The 20,025-nt window shown below is 41.1% G+C and overlaps 1 protein-coding gene across 1 annotated transcript in view; it reads left to right on the forward strand.

The window, feature by feature from the left end:
* Tp53bp2 (tumor protein p53 binding protein 2) overlaps positions 1 to 20,025 on the forward strand; it is a 47,466-nt gene that overhangs the window by 17,418 nt on the left and 10,023 nt on the right. The window contains exons 3-13 of the mRNA XM_051186482.1: positions 2,111 to 2,224; positions 5,982 to 6,064; positions 7,523 to 7,624; positions 10,769 to 10,943; positions 11,544 to 11,725; positions 12,094 to 12,258; positions 12,601 to 12,829; positions 13,632 to 13,739; positions 14,026 to 14,174; positions 15,548 to 16,010; positions 17,709 to 18,487. Of these exons, the coding sequence (XP_051042439.1) occupies positions 2,111 to 2,224; positions 5,982 to 6,064; positions 7,523 to 7,624; positions 10,769 to 10,943; positions 11,544 to 11,725; positions 12,094 to 12,258; positions 12,601 to 12,829; positions 13,632 to 13,739; positions 14,026 to 14,174; positions 15,548 to 16,010; positions 17,709 to 18,487 (2,549 nt within the window). The remainder of the gene's footprint in view (positions 1 to 2,110; positions 2,225 to 5,981; positions 6,065 to 7,522; positions 7,625 to 10,768; positions 10,944 to 11,543; positions 11,726 to 12,093; positions 12,259 to 12,600; positions 12,830 to 13,631; positions 13,740 to 14,025; positions 14,175 to 15,547; positions 16,011 to 17,708; positions 18,488 to 20,025) is intronic.

Here is a 20,025-nt window from a genome sequence, read left to right on the forward strand (position 1 = left end):
GAGACCCTGTAAAGCTTTCCTTAGCTAGAAAAGTGAGGCATTCTTCACTTCTCTTGTCTTTTCCTCCCCTTCACCTTTGATGTTGGGATTGTCTTATTTTCCTGTTGCTATGATAAAATACTCTGAAGCAACTTCTGACTTATGGTTCAGGTTGTTGTCCATCATGGTGGGACCTACATCACAGCAGTAGGTGCTTGAGGGAACTGGTCATACTGCAGCTACACTCAAGAAGCAGAGGTGGTCAAAACTTGCTACTGCAAGGCCCTTGATCCCCAGAACTCGGAAAATAAATAAATAAATAAATAAGCAAGCAAGCAAATAAACAAACAAACAAGCAAACAAATAAATAGGAATCCATTCTTACCCTAAAGCTTTAAGTGTATTCTGTTGCTTCATTCTCTAAATGTTAAAGCCTCTCTTCTTCCCCTCTCCCCTTCCCTTTTCCTTTCCTTTCTGTCTGCTCATGCATTTGCGTGGACATCATTTCTTGGATGCTAGTGTACTAGATTTTGAGGGATGCAGAGATGGAAATTTTCTGCTTTCAGTATCTCACAGTGCGGGAGAAACAGGTGTCAGCTGATGTCCTTTACAGTGAGGGCAGCAGCAGTAGAGTAGATGGATGTGTTCCATCCTCCAGAGGAAGGGTACCAGGGACAAAGATGAGTGCTAGTGCCCATCTATTCAGGATCCCTCCTTCTGTGGGGAACTGGAGTTTGTATGGTTTATAGAAAGTAGTTACATGCATCACGGTTACTGGAAGTAGAACCAGGACTGCATGATGTTTGTTCCAAGCAAGCAGATTAAGTTCGGGGTTAAGTCACAGTATTGGCTGCTGAATTCTTGGCTGCCCTGTTTCATCCATGTCATTTATTTGAGGCATCGAGAAATGGTGTCTTGATTACTGATAAAAGTATAGTTTTCATAGGACATTTCATCATTCTTATACAAATGGCTGCCCTGTTTCATCCATGTCATTTATTTGAGGCATCGAGAAATGGTGTCTTGATTACTGATAAAAGTATAGTTTTCATAGGACATTTCATCATTCTTATACAAATTATACTGATGTCATTGAGAACTCTGAGTTTATGCACTTGCCTTCTTAACTAGTACCTTGGTTTTCCCAGAGTGAGAAGTGTTTGTTATTGTTTTGAAATAATTCATAATACATTATTTCTACCGAAGCTTCCACTTAGGGAGTATTTAGCTGTGTCATTTTTGCTGTTTCTAGAAAAGTATAGAAAGTTTTGCTACAAAATGTCAGGATATCTTCTCATTAAAATAATTCTGTTTGCAAATGAGTAAGTTTCACTCTTAACATTAGTTACAAACTGATAATTTATAAATATCGGGTCTGGGAAATTCACTCAATGTGTGAAGTGCTGTACACAGTGTGGGCCCAAATTTGTATCCCCAACTCGCACATACCGGGTTATTGCTGAAGGCTCTATAACTCCTGTGATGGAACTTCAGACCGGGATCCCAGGGATCCATTGGCTAGCCAGCTCAGCCAAAATGGCAAAAATTCAAGTTCAGTGAAGAGACCTTGTTGCAAAAAATAAGGAAAGTGGAAAGTGATGGAGAAAGACATCCTGATGTTAGCCTCCACATGTGCACACATGGGCATGCACTTCTACACACATGTGTCACATGTGCATGTATATATACATACCTGTATACCAACTAGCCTCTCAACTCATACTAGGAAATAACTTGTATTAAAGACTTTAAATTAAAACATGTACTGAGGCCATTTAGAAAGTTGCTTTTAATTTTTCTTCATGTAGGGGCATGTAGAGCATTAGTATTAGTGAGAGTGGAACTATTGGAACCCTCAGAAGCTAAATGGCATGCTGATGGACATTAAGAAGCCACTGAATTAGACTCTTAAGACCCTGACGACTGGCATGGACCCAATGTTCCTGTTATTTTATCCTGACCTGACAGTGATTGTGTGGAAAGTCTGTGACATATCATTTTTCTGAGTTCTATTAATGGAAGACAAAGATGGTGTAAAATACCAAGTATTTCCTGCATTTGTGACATAGTTTATGTCAAGGGTATATTTGTTTCTATTACCTATAGATAATTAATTTTTTTTTTCTTTTAGAACGCCCAGTTGCTGATAATGAACGAATGTTTGATGTTCTTCAACGACTTGGAAGTCAAAGGAACGAAGTTCGTTTCTTTCTTCGTCATGAACGCCCCCCTAACAGGGATATTGGTACATATTATTCTATGAATCATAACTAGTGTTGAGACGTTTATTTTGTGCATTGTAATAGATGGGAAGAGGCATAGGATGAGAAGATGGAGAGGGAAAGGGAAGCTGGGAAATCGGAGTACTGGGGCAGATTTCTTAGTCTGTTCTTGATTGATAGTGGGGAGAAAAAGATGATTTGCTTGCAGAAGGGAGGAGTTTGACTGCAGTGTTTTTGTTTTTTTTTTTTTAATGTGGTAGGAAGGAGGCTGTAAAGCAACAAGTTGAAACCAGACAGAGGAGGAATGCTCAGCAGAAAATGGGTATCTCCACCTAAGGTTTTCCTCTGAGATAAAAGGAGGAGTCTGGGCCTCCTCACATTACCAGGAAAGAGAGAAAATCACACACACATGTAAATCGGGGCATCTGTGGGTGCAAGTTGAGGCGTTTCTCTTCTGAAAACTTGTATTGTCTTTGGGGATGGGGGATGAAGTTTGTGGAGGTTGATGGTGATTGAGGTGGATAGATAGTAGGTTGAGCTGTTAGGAAGAGGAGGGCATGGGAATGGGAGAAGGAGGGTGCTGGAAGCCTTGAGGCTGCCTGATGAGACTGAAGACCTGTGCTTTCCCTCAGAGTGCTTTGCAGCTCAGGAGATTGTCCTAGAGTTGGGCTTTGCCCTATGGACTTAGTGGGAGTCCAGTGGTGGTGGTAGTAGTGTTTGGCAAGGTACTGGCTAAGCTGGGCAGGTGTCTTAGTTACTTTTCCTGTTGCTGTGATAAAATACCTTGACAGAAGCAATTTAGGGAAGGGAGGGTTTATTCTGGCTTACAGGTTAAGGGGCACATACAGTGTGTTTGGCAGGAAGTCAAACTGGGTGGGAGCTTGAAGCAGCTCACCACATCCACAGTCAGGAAGCCGGATCGTGAATACTTGTGCTCATTTCACTTTCTCCTTTATGCATGAGTCAGGGGGTTAGCTCAGGGAAAGGGGCCACTGCATTGAGCAGGTCTTCAAGGTCAGATGCTCCCTGCCCCTTCCCCTGGCATGCCCAGAGGCTTATTCCATGGGTGTTTCTAGATATTGTTAGGTTGTTGGTAAACACTAATCACCATCACAGTGGGGTTGGTAAAGAGAGGATGGGTCTATGGGGAAAGAGTCCTGTGACTGGACCTCATAATTTGATTAACAAGCATGTGTAGTGAGGGGAGAAATGAGTGGTCAAAAAGTAGAATGATTAAATACGAGATTTCAGATGTAGACTGCTTTCAGTGATTTTCTTTTTTCAGGTTCCACCATGAAAAGGAGCCTGATTTAGAAACAATTTGGCAACAGAACTTAGATATCTCTTGGGTGGCAAGGTCCAGAATGAAGGCGGACCTAGAGGGCATAAAGAATGGGATGGTTAAGTCTAATAACTGATGGTTGTGCCTGACTTGATATAGGACAGGAGAGTAATGCAAGTGGAGACTGTGGGCTACAAGTGGTTTAGACACTGAGAATGTGGCCCTTCCTTTAAGATGCAAATGAATTTTTGTTCAGTCTGGGGAATTGGGAAGCCAAGGGTTGAAACAGGATTTATTCTGTATTTCCAAAAATGCTGGGATTTTAAAAGGAAAGCCAAGGGCAAATTTCTTGGGAGTAGGGATATAGATAGCATCTTAATGAATGGATAGTTTAACATGCCAGCTTTATTATTTGCTGTTATTTTAATCCAGGCACCCACATAGTACCCGGCCATTAGAAATGATTAGTGTAGGGGGGTCAGAATTGACTTAGTTTGGCTCCTTCTCTACAGATGAGAAGTACTGATACTTTGGGTTAAGTGGCTTGTCAGGCCACACACCTAGTGGCAGGGCCAAGAGGGGAAACCTGAATCACCTGGGTCAGGCTGACTTTCAGTATCCCTGATGTTTGTAATTTTATTTTAAATATACCTAAAACCACATTCGCATGGTGTTTTTTTATTTTGTTCTGTACTTACATTACTGTATGCATTCTGAGTTCTGATAAGATATAATTTGGCTATCCACCTCCCAGTTCAAATGTCTTGCTCTGTGTAACACTGGGTGAATTATTAAGTAGTCTCCTAATACTGCATTGTGCAGTTTTGGAGCATCTGTAATGTGAGAAATAAAGTGTTAACTAAGACAGAGGAGCTGTTTGCACATTGTTACAAATACCAGGCCACACAGTGTTTAGACAGCAGAGCCAGATGGCTTCTTCCCATTCTGTGGTGGGTAGACTAGACTTCTACTTCCCTGTTTAGTTCAGGCTGCTAAGGATTAGGAGAATGATAATACAGCTGCCAGCTAAGACTGTGACATACAATGTGTGTGGAATTATTTTAAAACTTCTTTTTATTCTAATTATGTAGCTGGCTATAAATAAAAGCTAGTTGAATGCTTTTTTTCCCCTAGACAGAAAAGAACACAATTATTCGTACAATAGAAAATTATTTTTCTCACATAGATTCTATAATAAATTATTCAAGTTATTTTATTAGAAAGTCAAATATCATTTAAAAGCTAGTGTTAGAGTTACATAGTGAATATAATACTTGGCTCTGAGGTCAGCTAGTTATAGTTATATATTTATTGACATAAGAATTTGTTCTAAGTTTCCTGATAGGTATAAATAGATACTTGGTTCAAAGAAATGTTTGTCTTAAAATTTCTCAGGTAATTGTAATGATTGTATTAGTTTCTGGAAAGTATGGGTATGAGTTTAACACATTTAAAAGTTATCTTTGTTGATATTTCATATATGTATTAGTTTAAATTTACTCCTTTTATTGTCATTGAGTAGTGCCAAGATACATGTTTTGGCTTGAAAGACTTTTTTAGTCAAAAAAGCAGAGTAGTCATTAGTTTTTAGTTAGACCGTCTCAAATCAAGAAAAATGGAAATATTTTCATAAATTAATATGAATATACCTCATAGCATACTTATGAATTTTGACAGAATATCCCAATAAATAAAATTATCAAAATGTCACTGGTTCTGTTTTTTAACTACTTCCTTCTTGTATAATGAATACAGAGGTGGACTGATTGCATTTCAGTTATTTCTTTTATTGAACACCTCTCTGCTTTTGTACTAAATAAATATTGAACTAGCATCCTGTACATGCCATGAAAGCACTCTCCTACTGAGCTATCTCCAGATACTCCAGCCTGTTTACATTAAAAAATTATATATATTTTAAATTACACATATATATATATACACACACACACACACATATATCCATTATATATACGTGTATGTATGTATGTGATCATAACATGGGGTGTGTGTACTCGTGCTATGGCATGTATGTTAAGGTCAGAGGAAAACTACAGGGAGCCAGTTCTTTTATTCCATCCCATGGGTCCATGGAATCCAATAGCTCATGGGTTTTGTTGGCAAACATCTTATTAACTTGTTGAGATGGCAATGGTTCCCCCTTTTCAGTTCATTACTGCATGGCCTAGAACTAGGAGAATAACTATAAGCAAATGGTAATAATTACCCGGAGTCAGAGGTACAGTAATTTCCCACCATTGTTGAGTGAATCAGGTAGCTTCCTAGGGAATAGGTGGAATGTGAATTCCTTAATGCTATTCACTGTTTCAGATAATTGCTTTTTCAAAATGAGACCAAAACTCCATTGCTATTATAAGGTATTTAAAGTATACATACATCCATTTTAAGTATCAAACAGCAGTAAAACAGAAAGGAACTGCTACATAGACCTTCTCTGAGTTGTAATGTTAATGTGTAGTTTTTGAATCTGTATTTAGTGAGTGGACCAAGATCCCAAGATCCAAGTGTAAAAAGAAATGGTGTAAAAATTCCTGGAGAGCATCGGAGAAAGGAGAATGGAGTGAGTGGTTCTTTTATTATCTTATTGGATGCCACAGTGATATGCTTGTAAACTTTAAATCTCATTCATTGTTATTTTCTTACTCAGCAGGTCAATAATGACCACTTTTTAAAGGCTTCTTCTATTTTTTTTTTTTAACCATTTTAAAACAACAAAAAAATATTATTACTTATTTGTAGGGTCTGGGTCAGAGGGGCACCTGGAGCTGGAGTTACAGATAGTTGTGAGCTGCCTGCTGGGGGTGCTGGGAATTGAACTTGGGTCCTCTGCAAGAGCATTATGTGTTATTAACCACTGAGCCATTTCTTCAGCCCCTCAAATATATCCATAGTTATTTCTATGATTTTTGTATAGCTATTACTCTTAAGAAGCTTACTGCTGAATATACCATAAACTCACAACAAAATAAATGTCTAGCAAGTTCCAAGTAATATTTGGTGATTTTATTTGTTGCTATAATCACTGTTAGAAAAATGAAAAATTATTAATTAATGATCTTGCTGTTGTATATGAAGGTAGTATACCTTTGAAGGTGTTATTTTCAGAATCCAGAATTTTTAATATCATTCTGGATTTCCCAAGTTATCTTACTCTACTTTATATACTTTTCCAGGTTTCTCAAGTACCTGCTACATTCCCTCAGATGCCTCCTGTTCTGATTTTTGATTTATATAGTTAGTTGTAAATCACAGTAAGCTGTGATAAAGGCAGATGGGAGGCAACAGAAGTAGTCTTAGTAGCAGGGTATCTCTAGTATTTCTAAGTGTGACCTAACACACAATCCTTCAATTGGTGAACTGAGATACAACAAATGGCTCTTTTTTTTTTTTTTTTTTTTTTTTGGAGTCAGGGTCTTACTTTGTAGCCCTGGTCTGCCTGGAGGGCCTCCTTGTATAGATCAGGCTAGCCTTGAACTTGTGACAATCCTCCTGCCCCTGGATCTTGAGTGCTGGGATTACAGGTGTAAGCTATCATCCCTGACCTTAGACTGTTCTTGGAGATTGGAAAGAGATAACTCCTGCCTACTCTCCCCAGTGCTGGGGTTCCAAGCGTGCACTGCCAGGCTACCCAGCGCTGATTTATGTTGAGATGTTTTGATGGCTGTGTTGTAAGGTTTGCTGTGGATACCCTGGCTACTGTGTTTATATGTAACCACAGTCTACTGTCCTAACATAAATTAATCATAGGACAAAGTAGCTCTGAATTCTGTTTGTGTTCCTGAGCAAACTATTTAGTTTAAAATTGACAACTTAAAACATTATTGGTATGTTTTACATCTTAATAGTCAACTCAGTGAATATTAAAGTAAAATTAATACCCAGATAATGTGTTATGATTAGTTTAGACAGAGATTTTAAGTTGGCCTTTTTTTTGGAGTCACTGAGCATGATGGGGAAGTGGGTGGTAGTGTATTTCCATTTGTATTGGAAGCGGATGGTGATGTGTTTCCATTCGTAGGTTAATAGTCCTAGGATGGACCTGACGCTTGCTGAACTTCAGGAAATGGCGTCTCGCCAGCAGCAGCAGATCGAGGCCCAGCAACAAATGCTGGCTACCAAGGTAGTATCTCTGCAGACCTCATTGTCTACTGCTGTCTTTGTTGAAACTGTGTACATGAACAGTCTGCCCTGCTTATTGAGATCACTGCCTCGCTCACATAGGAACTGATATCATCACCCCCAAGTTACCTGCTGTGTGTGTGACTTAGTTTAGGATTTTCCTGACCTAACTTTCGTTACTGTTCTTTTTCTTTTTAAGTTAGGTGCCTGTCTCTGTTACCTGGTCTCAAACTTGGACCCAAGTGATTTCCCCCTGCCTCTGGCTCTTGAAGAGCTGGGATTACAGGCTCTCATCAGTGTGCCTGACTTCATCCTTAATTTTGATAAAGGCCGATTATTACCCTGTGCTAGGAGTCAGAGAAGGGAGATTAATAGATCCAGAGCTCATGTGGGCGATAGCAGGAAAAACTTGAACATTTGCTCAAGCTATTGCTGTCGCCTTCTACTTGGCCTCGGGGTGTGTGTGTGTGTGTGTGTGTGTGTGTGTGTGTGTGTGTGTGTGTGTGAGTATGTGTGGAGGGGGTGTTTTATTCAAAATCCTAGTCTTGGCCTTGAGTGAGAAAAATTGCTCTCAGTTACTATCAAAACTACTCTCTCTGCTGCTGCCGCCACAGACTTAGAATCTGCCACTGATGCTGGCAGACTTGGCTCTTCTGAGTGCTACAGTAAAAGTCTTAGCCTTTGTGTGTCATGCTGCCTCCATGGCAGTTTTTCAGCTCTGCCTGGGAGTAGCCACAGATGTGTGGTATGTTCCAATAAAGCTTTACTCATGAAAACAGCAGAGTAGGGCCTGAGGAAATGGCTTAGTGGGTAATGGGCTTGTTGTCCAAGTGTGAGGATCTGAGTTTGGATTTCAGAACCCATGCGAAGCCAGATTTGATAACCATGTCTGTGGCCCCAGCATTATTATGGTGAGGTGCTCTTCTCCCCCATACATGTGCAGGAGAAGAAGAGAAAGACTGATTGATTTAAAACAGAAAACTCGGCAAGATGGTTTCATCTTCAGGCCCTACCTTGTCAACCCTAAGCCTACCTACTCAGGACCTTAAATTAGCAATCCTTTAGTGACTGGAAGCTTCCAGAAGCTGGGGTAGCCAAATGATGACTCAACAGGGTACCCATTGAGCCTTAGAGGTAATACTAGAGCTTTCAGCTGTTCTCACATGTACTCTGCTCTTGCATGTAACATTTCCATGCATTCCTATGCATCCATTTCTTTCCATTTTACATACCAACCACAGTTTCCCCTCCCTTCTCTCCTCCTGTTCCATTTCCCCCACCTCCCTTCTTATCCCCCCCCATACACTCCTCCTCCCTCTCCATTCAGATGGGGGAATCAACAAAGCATGGCATATCAAGTTGAGGTAGGATCAAGCTCCTCCCCCACTGCACCAAGGCTGACAAGAGCATCTCACCATGGAGAGCAGGTTCCAAAGAGCATCTATTGCTACTTGTGTATGATAACGGGTGCCACGGTGCATTGCTTCTCAAACCAGACATCTAGGTCTGGTGTGGGATCTCGTTAAGAACTGGGTTTCTGATTCAAAGTTTGGAGCCTGAGATCCTGCATTTCTCAAACTCAGAATAAGCTGATGTGCCATCACAGTAAGTAGTGAGGACAGACCTTCATCTAAAGAGTTGATTATTGCAGAGTAAATCTGTGCTGTCTAGACCCTCACTCTGAAATTCCATGTTATTTACATGTATAAGGTGTATTCGGTTGTATATTCTGTAACTGATGGTTAAAATTACAAAGTAATAAAAATAAATCTTAAATTGCTTTCTAAAGGTGTTACCTCCTTGGCTCTTCACAGTTCATACCTATGGAGTATGTAATATGTAATATATATAAGACACTCACTGTGTGAAGTGCCTGCTATGACAGTACGAGGGCCTGAGTTCAGATCCTCGGCACTCATGTAAAAGCTAGGCACAGTGGCAGCATCTGCAACCATAGCACAGAGAGGCAATGATTATGAGACAGTCAGATTCCTACAGCTCATTGACCACCTAGTCAGTGAGTAACTCATTCTGTCTGTATAATACCCCCTCTTCCCAAGACTCAGGGATCCTTGCAGAAAAGGAGAAAGTTTGTAAGAGCCAGAGGCCACAGGTGACTACAAGGAAATGCTTTCCAGACATAGCAGAGCATTTACACTTAGGAGCTCTTTGCAGTTATGACAACATGTATGAGACCTGTGCAGTCTCAAGCGAGAAAAAAAATCCCAGCATGGAGAAGGGAGGTGGGCATGCAGTCCCACCACTAGCTGGCAGCAGCAGGGACAGGATTGGGGTGTTGTCAGTTGATAGCATCTGGGAGAGGATAGTCAGTCTTCTTTTAAGGGAGGTTGTCCACTCTTCAGTGGAAGGCACACATCCAAGAGTATATGAGCAGCACAAACTGTATTTGATTTTTTTAAAGTGGAGAAAACGCTCAGCAGATGAAAGCATGGACTGTCTTCCATAGAGCCTGAGTTCTATTCTCAGCAATCATGCCAGGTGGCATATAACTGTCCATAACTCCAGTACTGGGGACTCCAGATCCCATAGCCTATGCAGATACCTGCATACATGTGCACATACCCACAGACAGATAGATATGTTATTAAAAATCTTTTTTTTTTTTTTTTTTTAAAGGACAAAATTGGCTGGGTAGGGAAGGAGGCATAGCTCTGCGAGGAATTGGGGGCTGAATATGACCAAAATTCATCACACAAAACTCTTCAAAGAACTAATAAAAATGAGGGAAAAAAGGTATCAAGGAAGGCATCCAATGCTGGACTCTGGCCTTTTATGCCTGCACACATACAAATAGGCATGTGTGTATATCACATGTATACTACATCTACAATCTATTTTACAAGCAGTTTTTTTTGAAGCTACTTCCAGGTTACTGGCTGCTTTCTACTTGGGTTAAAAATACAAATTTCTAGGTCTTCCCTCCTCTTCTAGGGTGGGCCAAGGAGTGGTGTTTCTAATACTGGCCAGGTGATTGTGACAGTATGCACAGTATGAGGGTAGAGCAGAACTGTTACAGGAACACTGGTCTCAGTGTGCAAGGGCTGGGCGAGGGTGTATTGAGGTTGGTAGAGTGTGCCTGTTTAAAATGACAGATCCAGTGAATGCTTTTTTTTTCTATCTTTAGGAGCAGCGTTTAAAGTTTTTAAAACAACAAGATCAGCGTCAACAGCAACAGGCTGCAGAGCAGGAAAAACTCAAGAGGCTCAGAGAAATAGCTGAAAGTCAGGAAGCCAAGCTTAAGAAAGTGAGAGCTCTGAAGGGCCATGTGGAGCAGAAGAGGCTGAGCAACGGCAAGCTTGGTATGCGGCTCACGGTAGACCAGGAGGCCGAATTCAAAGCGTTTTGGCATAATGAGAGCAGCACAGGAAGTTTGTGTGGATTTGTAGTGAGAATAAGTGTTCGTATTTAAAGGAATTTTTAAAGTGTTTCCCTGTAATTTTGATGTTGTAAGTCCCTCTTGGTTGAAGTTAGCATTGAATGCTTAGGTAAGATTTTAAAATTATATCTTTAATTTATATTTTTTCCTAATTTCTTGATCAAGAATTTGATGAAGATAAGGGTTTTTGTTTATATGGTACCTCCAGTTATTAAATTGCCATATTATTAAGTTTTAATGATCCAGTCGCTCTATCTACAGTTATAAAATTGAGAGTAAAAGTTTTAAAGAAATTTTATTTCCAAAATTTAGAGTTTAATGTTTACTTTATTCACTGTATAAATTCTTCACAGTTCTTAAGTGTCCATTCTAGACAGTAATGCAGCTGTTTAGTGATTTCTGTTGCTTCTGATCCTGGGACATTCCCAAAGAGTCTCTACTTACTACAAAGTTCATTGTAATGCTTAGGCGCCTGGCGAGTAGTTCATTCTAATTTTTATTTTCAACTGTGGTTCTTCTCTAGTGGAGGAAATTGAACAGATGAATAGCTTGTTCCAGCAGAAGCAGAGGGAGCTAGTTCTGGCTGTGTCAAAAGTGGAGGAACTTACAAGGCAGCTAGAGATGCTTAAGAACGGCAGGGTTGATGGCCACCATGACAACCAGTCAGCCGTGGCTGAGCTTGACCGTCTCTACAAGGAACTGCAGGTATGCCGCAGCCACTTTCTCAGTGTAGTGTGAGCCACCTCAGAAAGACAGAATGTCCATAGAGGTGACCATGACTTTTGGACTTTAGCTGCTTTTACTTAAGGTGGGTGGAAGTGGGAGGCCTAAACCCAAGGATCCAGAATAAACCTTAAGATGCCTCAAACAGGAAATTTGAGGCAGAACCACAGCCAGTGGTCAGGCACAGATGTCACTTAAGTTTAAATTGGGAGATGAGGTGTGCAGAGAGGTGGGAGCAGGCATCTTACAGTTTTAGAAATTATGTAATAGTTAACCATGTGATTGCCTCCTGGAGGTGCCTTCCTTTCTTTTCCTTATTTATCTTTGTGTTTCCTTCCGGTTTTGTTCAGTTAAGAAACAAACTGAACCAAGAGCAGAATGCCAAGCTGCAGCAACAGAGGGAGTGTTTGAATAAGCGCAATTCAGAAGTGGCAGTCATGGATAAGCGAGTTAATGAGCTCAGGGACCGGCTGTGGAAGAAGAAGGCAGCGCTGCAGCAAAAAGAAAATCTCCCGGTGAGTGAAGTGAGGGGGCTGCCTGGACTTGGGCCTGGGGAGGAGTAAGCAGCTTTGTCAGGATCCTGACAGCTGTTCTCAGAGAGAACAGTGCAGGGTTGAGTCTGCAAAAGACTATCTGTCACTTCTACCTTTTGTTCTTACCTGTGGTGCTTAGCTTCTCTTTCTGGGACTTGCAGCAAGGTTGTAGGAGAGATTGTTGTGGGTTATTTCCGATGTGACATTTTTCTATAGACTCTCTAGCCAAATTCTGAAACTGCTCATTTTGAAATTTTCATTCTTTTCTGAATTGGTCATCTAATAAAACATGCAATATTTAAAGATCTGTTCTTTTTAACTAAGGTTTCACCTGATGGAAATCTTCCCCAACAAGCAGTGTCAGCCCCAAGTCGTGTGGCTGCTGTAGGCCCATACATCCAGTCATCTACTATGCCACGGATGCACTCCAGACCTGAGCTGTTGGTGAAGCCAGCCCTGCCAGATGGTTCTTTGGTCATGCAATCAGCAGAGGGGCCAATGAAGATACAGACACTGCCCAATATGCGGTCTGGGGCTGCTTTGCAAAATAAAGGTAAACGTGGGCTCTCTCACAGTTCTTTCGAAGCAGGCAAGATGGATGTTACAAACAATGTCTTAGTGGTGGGTTGGCAAATGTGTGCCCATGAACTCCAACCCAGCTTACACTATTTGGGGTATTCTTGACTTTCTACACTGGTATCTAAATTTCAAATAACAGCCAGGAATGGTGGTACATGCCTTTAATTCTCAGCACTCAGGTTCAAGGCCAGCCCAGTCTATCAATACAGAGAGCTTACCTCAAAAACAGCAAATTATATATGAAGTATTACTGCTTCATAGTAATAATTATGGCAAAACAACAATTTTAAATTAGTTATTTCTTCATGTAACAATGGTAAGAAAAAGAAAAAATAATGGTTATCTGAATGATAAGAATATTTAGACCCTGCACTTCCTAAAACCCTGTCATTTATCCTCTCATTATGAAATTCTTGCATGCTTCAATCTGCTGTATTTGAGATTGTCTTCCGAGTGATGGCCATGCTCCCTTACACAGTCAAGGGTAATGAACTAGGGCCTCTCTGGTTCAGGCCAACTTTTTCTTGGCCTTGGCTGGTTGTATTTTTGTTGTTTGGTTGGTTTTGTTTGTTTGTTTTTTGAAACTGCTTGAGTAAGGTGAAAATTTAAAAGAAAAAACAAAATCTAACATAGATGTTTTCTAAATAAATGTGTTGGGAGGCTGGGTGCCCAAGCTGTACAGCTATTTGTAGAGAAAAGTCTTAGCAGCCAAATCAGCTGAAGCAGTGAGATGTCTTTAGAATGTGAGTGACATGTGGCTGCTTTCTGCATTCTAGGCTCTAGAAGTCACCCAGCTGGCCCTGACTGGAACCCTTCCAACGCAGACCTGTTACCTAGCCAAGGTTCTTCTGTACCCCAGAGCACTGTGGATACCCTGGACCAAGGTGAGGTTTGTTTGTACTACTTCTGAGCATTGAGCTTTGACTCTAAAAAATTTTTAGCTCATTAAGCCCAGGGGCAGTTCATTTATATGATTCCCTTACTTAAAACTGAGGAACTAAGATATTAGCATTGTAGTGTTTCGATTACTTTTTTTTTCCAGCTTAGAATAAAAATATGAAAGTACTTGGTGGGTGGGTTCAGAGACATCTAGGAGAAAGAAACAGGTGAAAAGTAGCTTTATTCCATATAGTTTGAATATCAAGATGGGTTTTTTTTCTTTGTTTTCAGTTGATGATGGGGAGATTTCGCTGAGGGAGAAAGAGAAGAAGGTGCGTCCCTTTTCCATGTTTGATACAGTGGACCAGTGTGCTGCTCCATCCTCCTTTGGGACGCTGAGGAAAAACCAAAGCAGTGAGGACATCTTACGAGATGCTCAGGTATGTAGCGTTATCTCAATTGTTACCACCTAATGTGTTTCTCTAGTGTATTTTAAAAGAAAAGACTTTGAAATGTTGTCTGTGAGGGAGAACAGAAGAGATACAATTTGAACATGAGGAAATATAACAGGAGTCTGCTGTTTTCATTTTTGTTGTGTAGATATGATTGTACACGCACTCCTTCTTGGGGATAGCTGCACATTTGCTTCTGGGTCACAGAGTTTTGTGACTCTCAAGTATAAGTACATTCACAAAGGGAGTACTCATGTCCAGGTATTTCATTCCTTTGAAGTCTGCTATGTGAACATGGTGTATCTTTCATGCCTTAGTCCCAACACTGGAGATGCTGAGGCAGAAGGGTTGCATTAAATTTGAAGTCAGTCTGAGCTACAGAGTAAAAATCTGTCTCAAAGAATGAAAACAGCAAAAACCCATGAAGAAATTGAGAGCAGCGGCTGTATCAAAGACATGATAGCGAATCTTCAGTGACTGTTAGGGTCTTAAATTAGGATGAGTGCACCTATGGCTGAATGCTGCAAGTTAGGTGGTTTTTCAAGCATTCTGCCCTGCATACAACTCTGGAATTGCTTATTTTGGAATGGTTTTTTGAGACTTGGTTTTATTCTGACCTACTTCAAACTTGTGATCCCCCTGCTTTAGCTGCCAAAGGATGAGGTTTCAGTAAGATTGTATGACATCCTGATGATGCCATCCATGAGTATGAAAAATGGCAGTAAAGACTTTTGTCTAGCTAGGAAGCAAGACTAGGAAGGAAGTCATGGCATTGGGGGAAGAATTGGATTACATCATTGTTGAGTCCCTTATTAATCTGATTTAAAGCTTTAATGATTTTAAAATGTAAAAGCAATATTTTGTCTACTTTTTGTGAGTATGTATCTAGTGTGAAGGAGTATATGTATGTGTTTATTTGTGTTCATGTGTGTGGGTGCATATATATGCCCATGGATGTAGAGGTTCAAGGTTGATGTTGGGAATTTTCTTCAGTTGCTTTTCTTCCTAATTATTTAAAGTGGGGTCTCTCAGTCATATTCAGAGCTTGCTGACATAGCTAGTCTCACTAGACAGCTTGCAGACTAGAATTACAGGTGAGCTCCCACTCAGCATTTACACAAGTCTGGGAGTCCAAACTCCAGTCCACTTGTGTGGCAACTGCTTTAGTCCTTGAGCTAGCTGGAGACTTGAGAGCTGTTGTATGTGCTTGTGTTTGTGAAGTGAGTTGACTAGGCTATTTTTGCATATTATTTACATTTTGCATTAATTAATATGCATTAATTTGCATATCATTGCAAAATAAAAATAATTTTGCATATTATTTTTAACCACTTTGCTGTTTGTGTGCATATGTGTTACAGGCTGCAAACAAAAATGTGGCTAAAGTTCCACCTCCTGTTCCTACAAAGCCAAAACAAATTAATTTGCCTTATTTTGGACAAACAAGTCAGTCAGCTGCTGAGATGAAGCCAGATGGAAACCCTCAGCAATTGCCAATCACTGCTCAATCCATGGGAGCTAAGCTCAAGCCAGCAGGGCCACAGTCAAGGGTGCTGCTGTCTCCAGGTGCACCTTCAGGTGGCCAAGACCAAGTCCTCTCTCCAGGATCAAAGCAAGAAAGTCCACCTGCTGCTGCAGTTCGGCCCTTTACGCCCCAGCCTTCCAAGGACACCTTCCCTCCAGCCTTTCGAAAGCCCCAGACTGTGGCCACAAGCTCGATCTATTCTATGTATACCCAGCATCAGGCACCAGGAAAAAACTTCCAACAGGCTGTGCAGAGTGCCCTGACCAAGTCACACCCCAGAGGGCCCCATTTTTCAAGTGGTAAGGTTCTGTTTGTTTGTATTTTTAAGTGGGGGAGGAGGAGAGATGGTGCAGAGTGTACTGGAAAGAGGAAATGCATGTGCCGGTGAGCATGTAGGGGTAGAGGGGGCTTTTGAAAGTCAGTTCTCTCCTTCCACTGGGAGTTCCAGAGATAGAGCTCAGCTTGTCAGGCTTGTGTAGCCAGAGCTTCTTTATACACAGCCATCTCACCCAGCTCTTGATTGATAAGATTCTTGATTTCATTTTTACCTGTGCAGATTTTGGGCTTACATCCTGTGCAAAGTCGCCAGCAGACAGTAAAATGCCAGGTCTCTAACTGTAGCGCTGATTAATGGGGAGTTTAATGGAGGGTCTGCCACATGCCAGCTGCTACAGTAGCTGCAGATGTCCTATTTCATATCTATGGCTATGATAGAAAACCCACTCAAATGGCAACAGAAGAGGAGAACTTTATTTGGCTTTTAGTTCCAGGTTACAGTGTATGCTTTTGGAGAAGTCAGGTCAGAAATGCAAGCAGCTGGTCACATTGTCTTCACAATCAAGAGTGGAGAGAAATGGCAAATTCCACCTGCCTGCTTGTTCTCACTTTCTTCTGTCTTCCATAGCTCAGGACCTGCACCTAGGGAACAGTTATATACAGTAGCCTGGGCCTCCCACACCAATTAACAATAAGAACTCCCACAGACATGGCCACAAGCCAACCTGGCCTAGACAGTTCCTCAGTTGAGGCTCTGTGCAAAGGTGGCTCTGGGTTGTGGCAAGATGACAGTTAAAAACTGACCCTCACAGATGAGTTGGCTCTCAGTTCTGAAGGAACTTGCTGATGTGGGGATGACAGAGTCACAGGTATTATGATGCAGAAGGCCACATCTTTACTATTGGTGTGACTACTCTTGGTACACAGAGGGTGGGACAATTACATTGTTTCTTGATTTTTAAAAGCAATGTTCTCTTCTGTTTTAAGTTGTTCTAGTGAAAATACCACCACTAAGTAAATATGAAACCATGATGAAATTAGTTTGTGCTAGACATGTGCAGTTTAGATGTTTGAGTTTTTTCTGACTGTTGGTTCTAAGACAAGGATACAACTGACTGTAATTAAATTAATTGGAAATGGCTTTTAGTTATGAAATAAGCATCTAATTGTGGTTCAGAGCTATCGTATTGGTCTTTTTATTAATCTTTGGTAAATATTGCTAATATAATTTGGAAATCAGATAATTTTGACATAATTGGAATGTTTCAGGGGAATGTCTTTGGGAAGGACAAGTGCTTCTCAGTTTGGTGAGATGAATATGATTTCTCATATTTGTCTACATTTGAATAGTGTGTAAGATGGGAAGGATATGTTTAAACTTAGTCTGGATATGTGGGCAGATTGATTACCAGTTTTCCTTGATCCCATGCCACAGTCTGTGGTTTCATATAATTGGCCATGCTTTTCCTTCTTGCTGTTTTGTAGAACAATGGTGCATGTTATAGTGAATGAACATTTCCATCCTGTAGTGAAGCTTATGCAAAGATGAAGCCCTTGCTTTGTCTTTGTTGTTTTAAGAAATTGAGTATATGTGCAGGGAATAATGTAGTAACTATGGAATGAAGAGACTTCACCTACCATTAGCTGTTTTCTTACCAGTTTTGCTGAGTCAGCACTAACTGGGGCTTTCCCCCCTCCCCCTTTCTGTCTTCTCTTATTAGTGTATGGCAAGCCTGTGATAGCTGCTGTCCAGAATCCACAGCAGCACCCAGAGAACATCTATTCCTGTAGCCAGGGCAAGCCTGGCAGCCCAGAACCCGAGACAGAGCCCGTTTCTTCAGGTCATGAGGGCCATGAAAATGAAAGGATTCCTCGACCACTCAGCCCAACGAAATTGCTGCCTTTCTTGTCTAATCCTTACCGAAACCAGAGTGATGCTGACTTAGAAGCCCTACGGAAGAAACTGTCCAATGCACCAAGGCCATTAAAGAAACGGAGCTCTATAACAGAACCAGAAGGCCCTAATGGGCCAAATATCCAGAAACTTTTGTATCAGAGGACCACCATAGCTGCCATGGAGACCATCTCAGTCCCATCATACCCAACAAAGTCGCCAAGCTCAGTGACTGTCAACACAGATAGCACAGTAGAAATCCCAAATCCGTATTTACATGTGGAGCCAGAGAAGGAAGTGGACTCTTTAGTTCCTGAACCATTGTCCCTAGAGCATGTGGGGAGTGCCAGTACTGAGAACAGTGGTGTATCAGCTCCTTCTCCAGGCCTTGACTATGTGCCTGAAGGAGTCACAGACAGCAGTCCAAGTCTCCAGAATAGCACAGAAGTCACAAATGCAGAGGCCCCTCATTTACTTGAAGTATACCTAGAAGAATACCCACCATACCCTCCCCCTCCATATCCATCTGGGGAGCCGGAGGGGTCTGAAGAAGACTCTGCACGCATGCGCCCGCCTGAAATCACCGGTCAGGTGTCTTTGCCCCCTGTAAGTAATGTAGTGTCTCAGGTTCATTTAGGAGATGTTCCTTCAACATGTTCGTCATGGTGACTGTGTTCTTCTCTAGTTTGCCTTTTTAGCCCATGATCCTTTGGCCTGAAGTGGGTCTTTGTAGTCTTGGTTTTCAGCGGGACTGGGACTCATTCATGCTGAGCTATATATTTAGTTCTCTTTTTATTTTGAGGGAGTCTCGGTTGCCTAGACAAACCTATTGCCTCTGGAGTAGCTGAGATATAGACCTTTGCCACCAAATCTCTTTCAGGGTGGGAGTTATAGATGCTGTAACATTAATTATGAGAAACAGTGTTATATTTTCTGGTGTGTGTGTGTAGGTTCTTTACAAAGAAACAGATTTTTGTTCTTAGGCCTATAAAAGCCACCTTTGTTGTTGCTTCTCTAGCTGAAGGCACACTAGGGAAACAACAGTGGATTGGGAATACCTGGTTTCTTATGGATCACTTGCTTAGCTCTGAAATCTGCAGATAGTATAACTTCTCATTGGCTGTGACACTGCTTTCCAGGCTTTGATTTTTCTAGCAGTGAAACTTTAAGATTTTATTTTTATTTTTTGTTTTATATATAGGAGTGTTTTGCCTACCTGTATAAATGTGCATTGCGTGCATGCCTAATGCCCAAGGAGTCCAGAAGAGAGTGCCAGATCCCTTGGAACTGGAGTTACAGATGCCTGTGGTTGCTGGGAATCTAACTGCTCTTCTGTAAGAGCAGCCGGTGCTCTTAGCCGCTGAGCCACCTCTCCAGCCCCCTGAAACTTATTTTTGGTGGAATGTTAGGCTGAGGTTTAAACTTCAAACAGTGATTTAAGTTAGAAGGATTGGAGAGTGAGATCAGGAGAGCAAAATAGGCAGAATGGAGTAGGCCTCTTCTTCCCTTCAGTGTTGCTAGGAAATCACTAGCAAAAACCACAATCTCTTGCTTTCCTTTTTCTCTAGCACCAAGTTCTTCCAAAGCTATGTTTCTGGTCAGGGAATGCCTTCTGCACTTCTTCCATGCGTTAAGATTGTTTTGGAAGCTTATCATGTCACTTTGAAATAGTCTGGAGAGAATACCAGTGTCTGTAGTCTGCTGTTCTGTTGCATGGTTGGAAGCCATTTTTGATTCCTAAGTGCAAACAAAATAGAATGCTGAGCTGTGAATTTAAACCATATTAAAAGTAAAAATGGCACTTTTGAGTGATTATTTAAATGGATGTCATATTTTTATTTTACTTTGTAGATCCTTTGGATTTTCTAACAGTTTAGTCTTTTCCATCTGTAAGGTATATTATTTGTCACCTAATGTTTTTGCAAAGCTGTGGCTCTTCTTTAAGTTGTACTGTGATTTCCACACTTGAACTGTGACACATCAGAACACACACACACACACGTAAATGTAATTTAAATTATTTATATTTTATGTACATTGGTGTTTTGTCTGCATGTATGTCTGTGTGAGGGTGTTGGATCACTTGGAACTGGAGCTATAGACAGTTGTGAGCTGCCATGTGGGTGCTGGGAAGTGAACCTGGA

Source organism: Phodopus roborovskii, unplaced genomic scaffold, assembly GCF_943737965.1.
Source record: "Phodopus roborovskii unplaced genomic scaffold, PHOROB, whole genome shotgun sequence".
In the NCBI taxonomy this organism is placed as follows: Eukaryota; Metazoa; Chordata; class Mammalia; order Rodentia; family Cricetidae; genus Phodopus; species Phodopus roborovskii.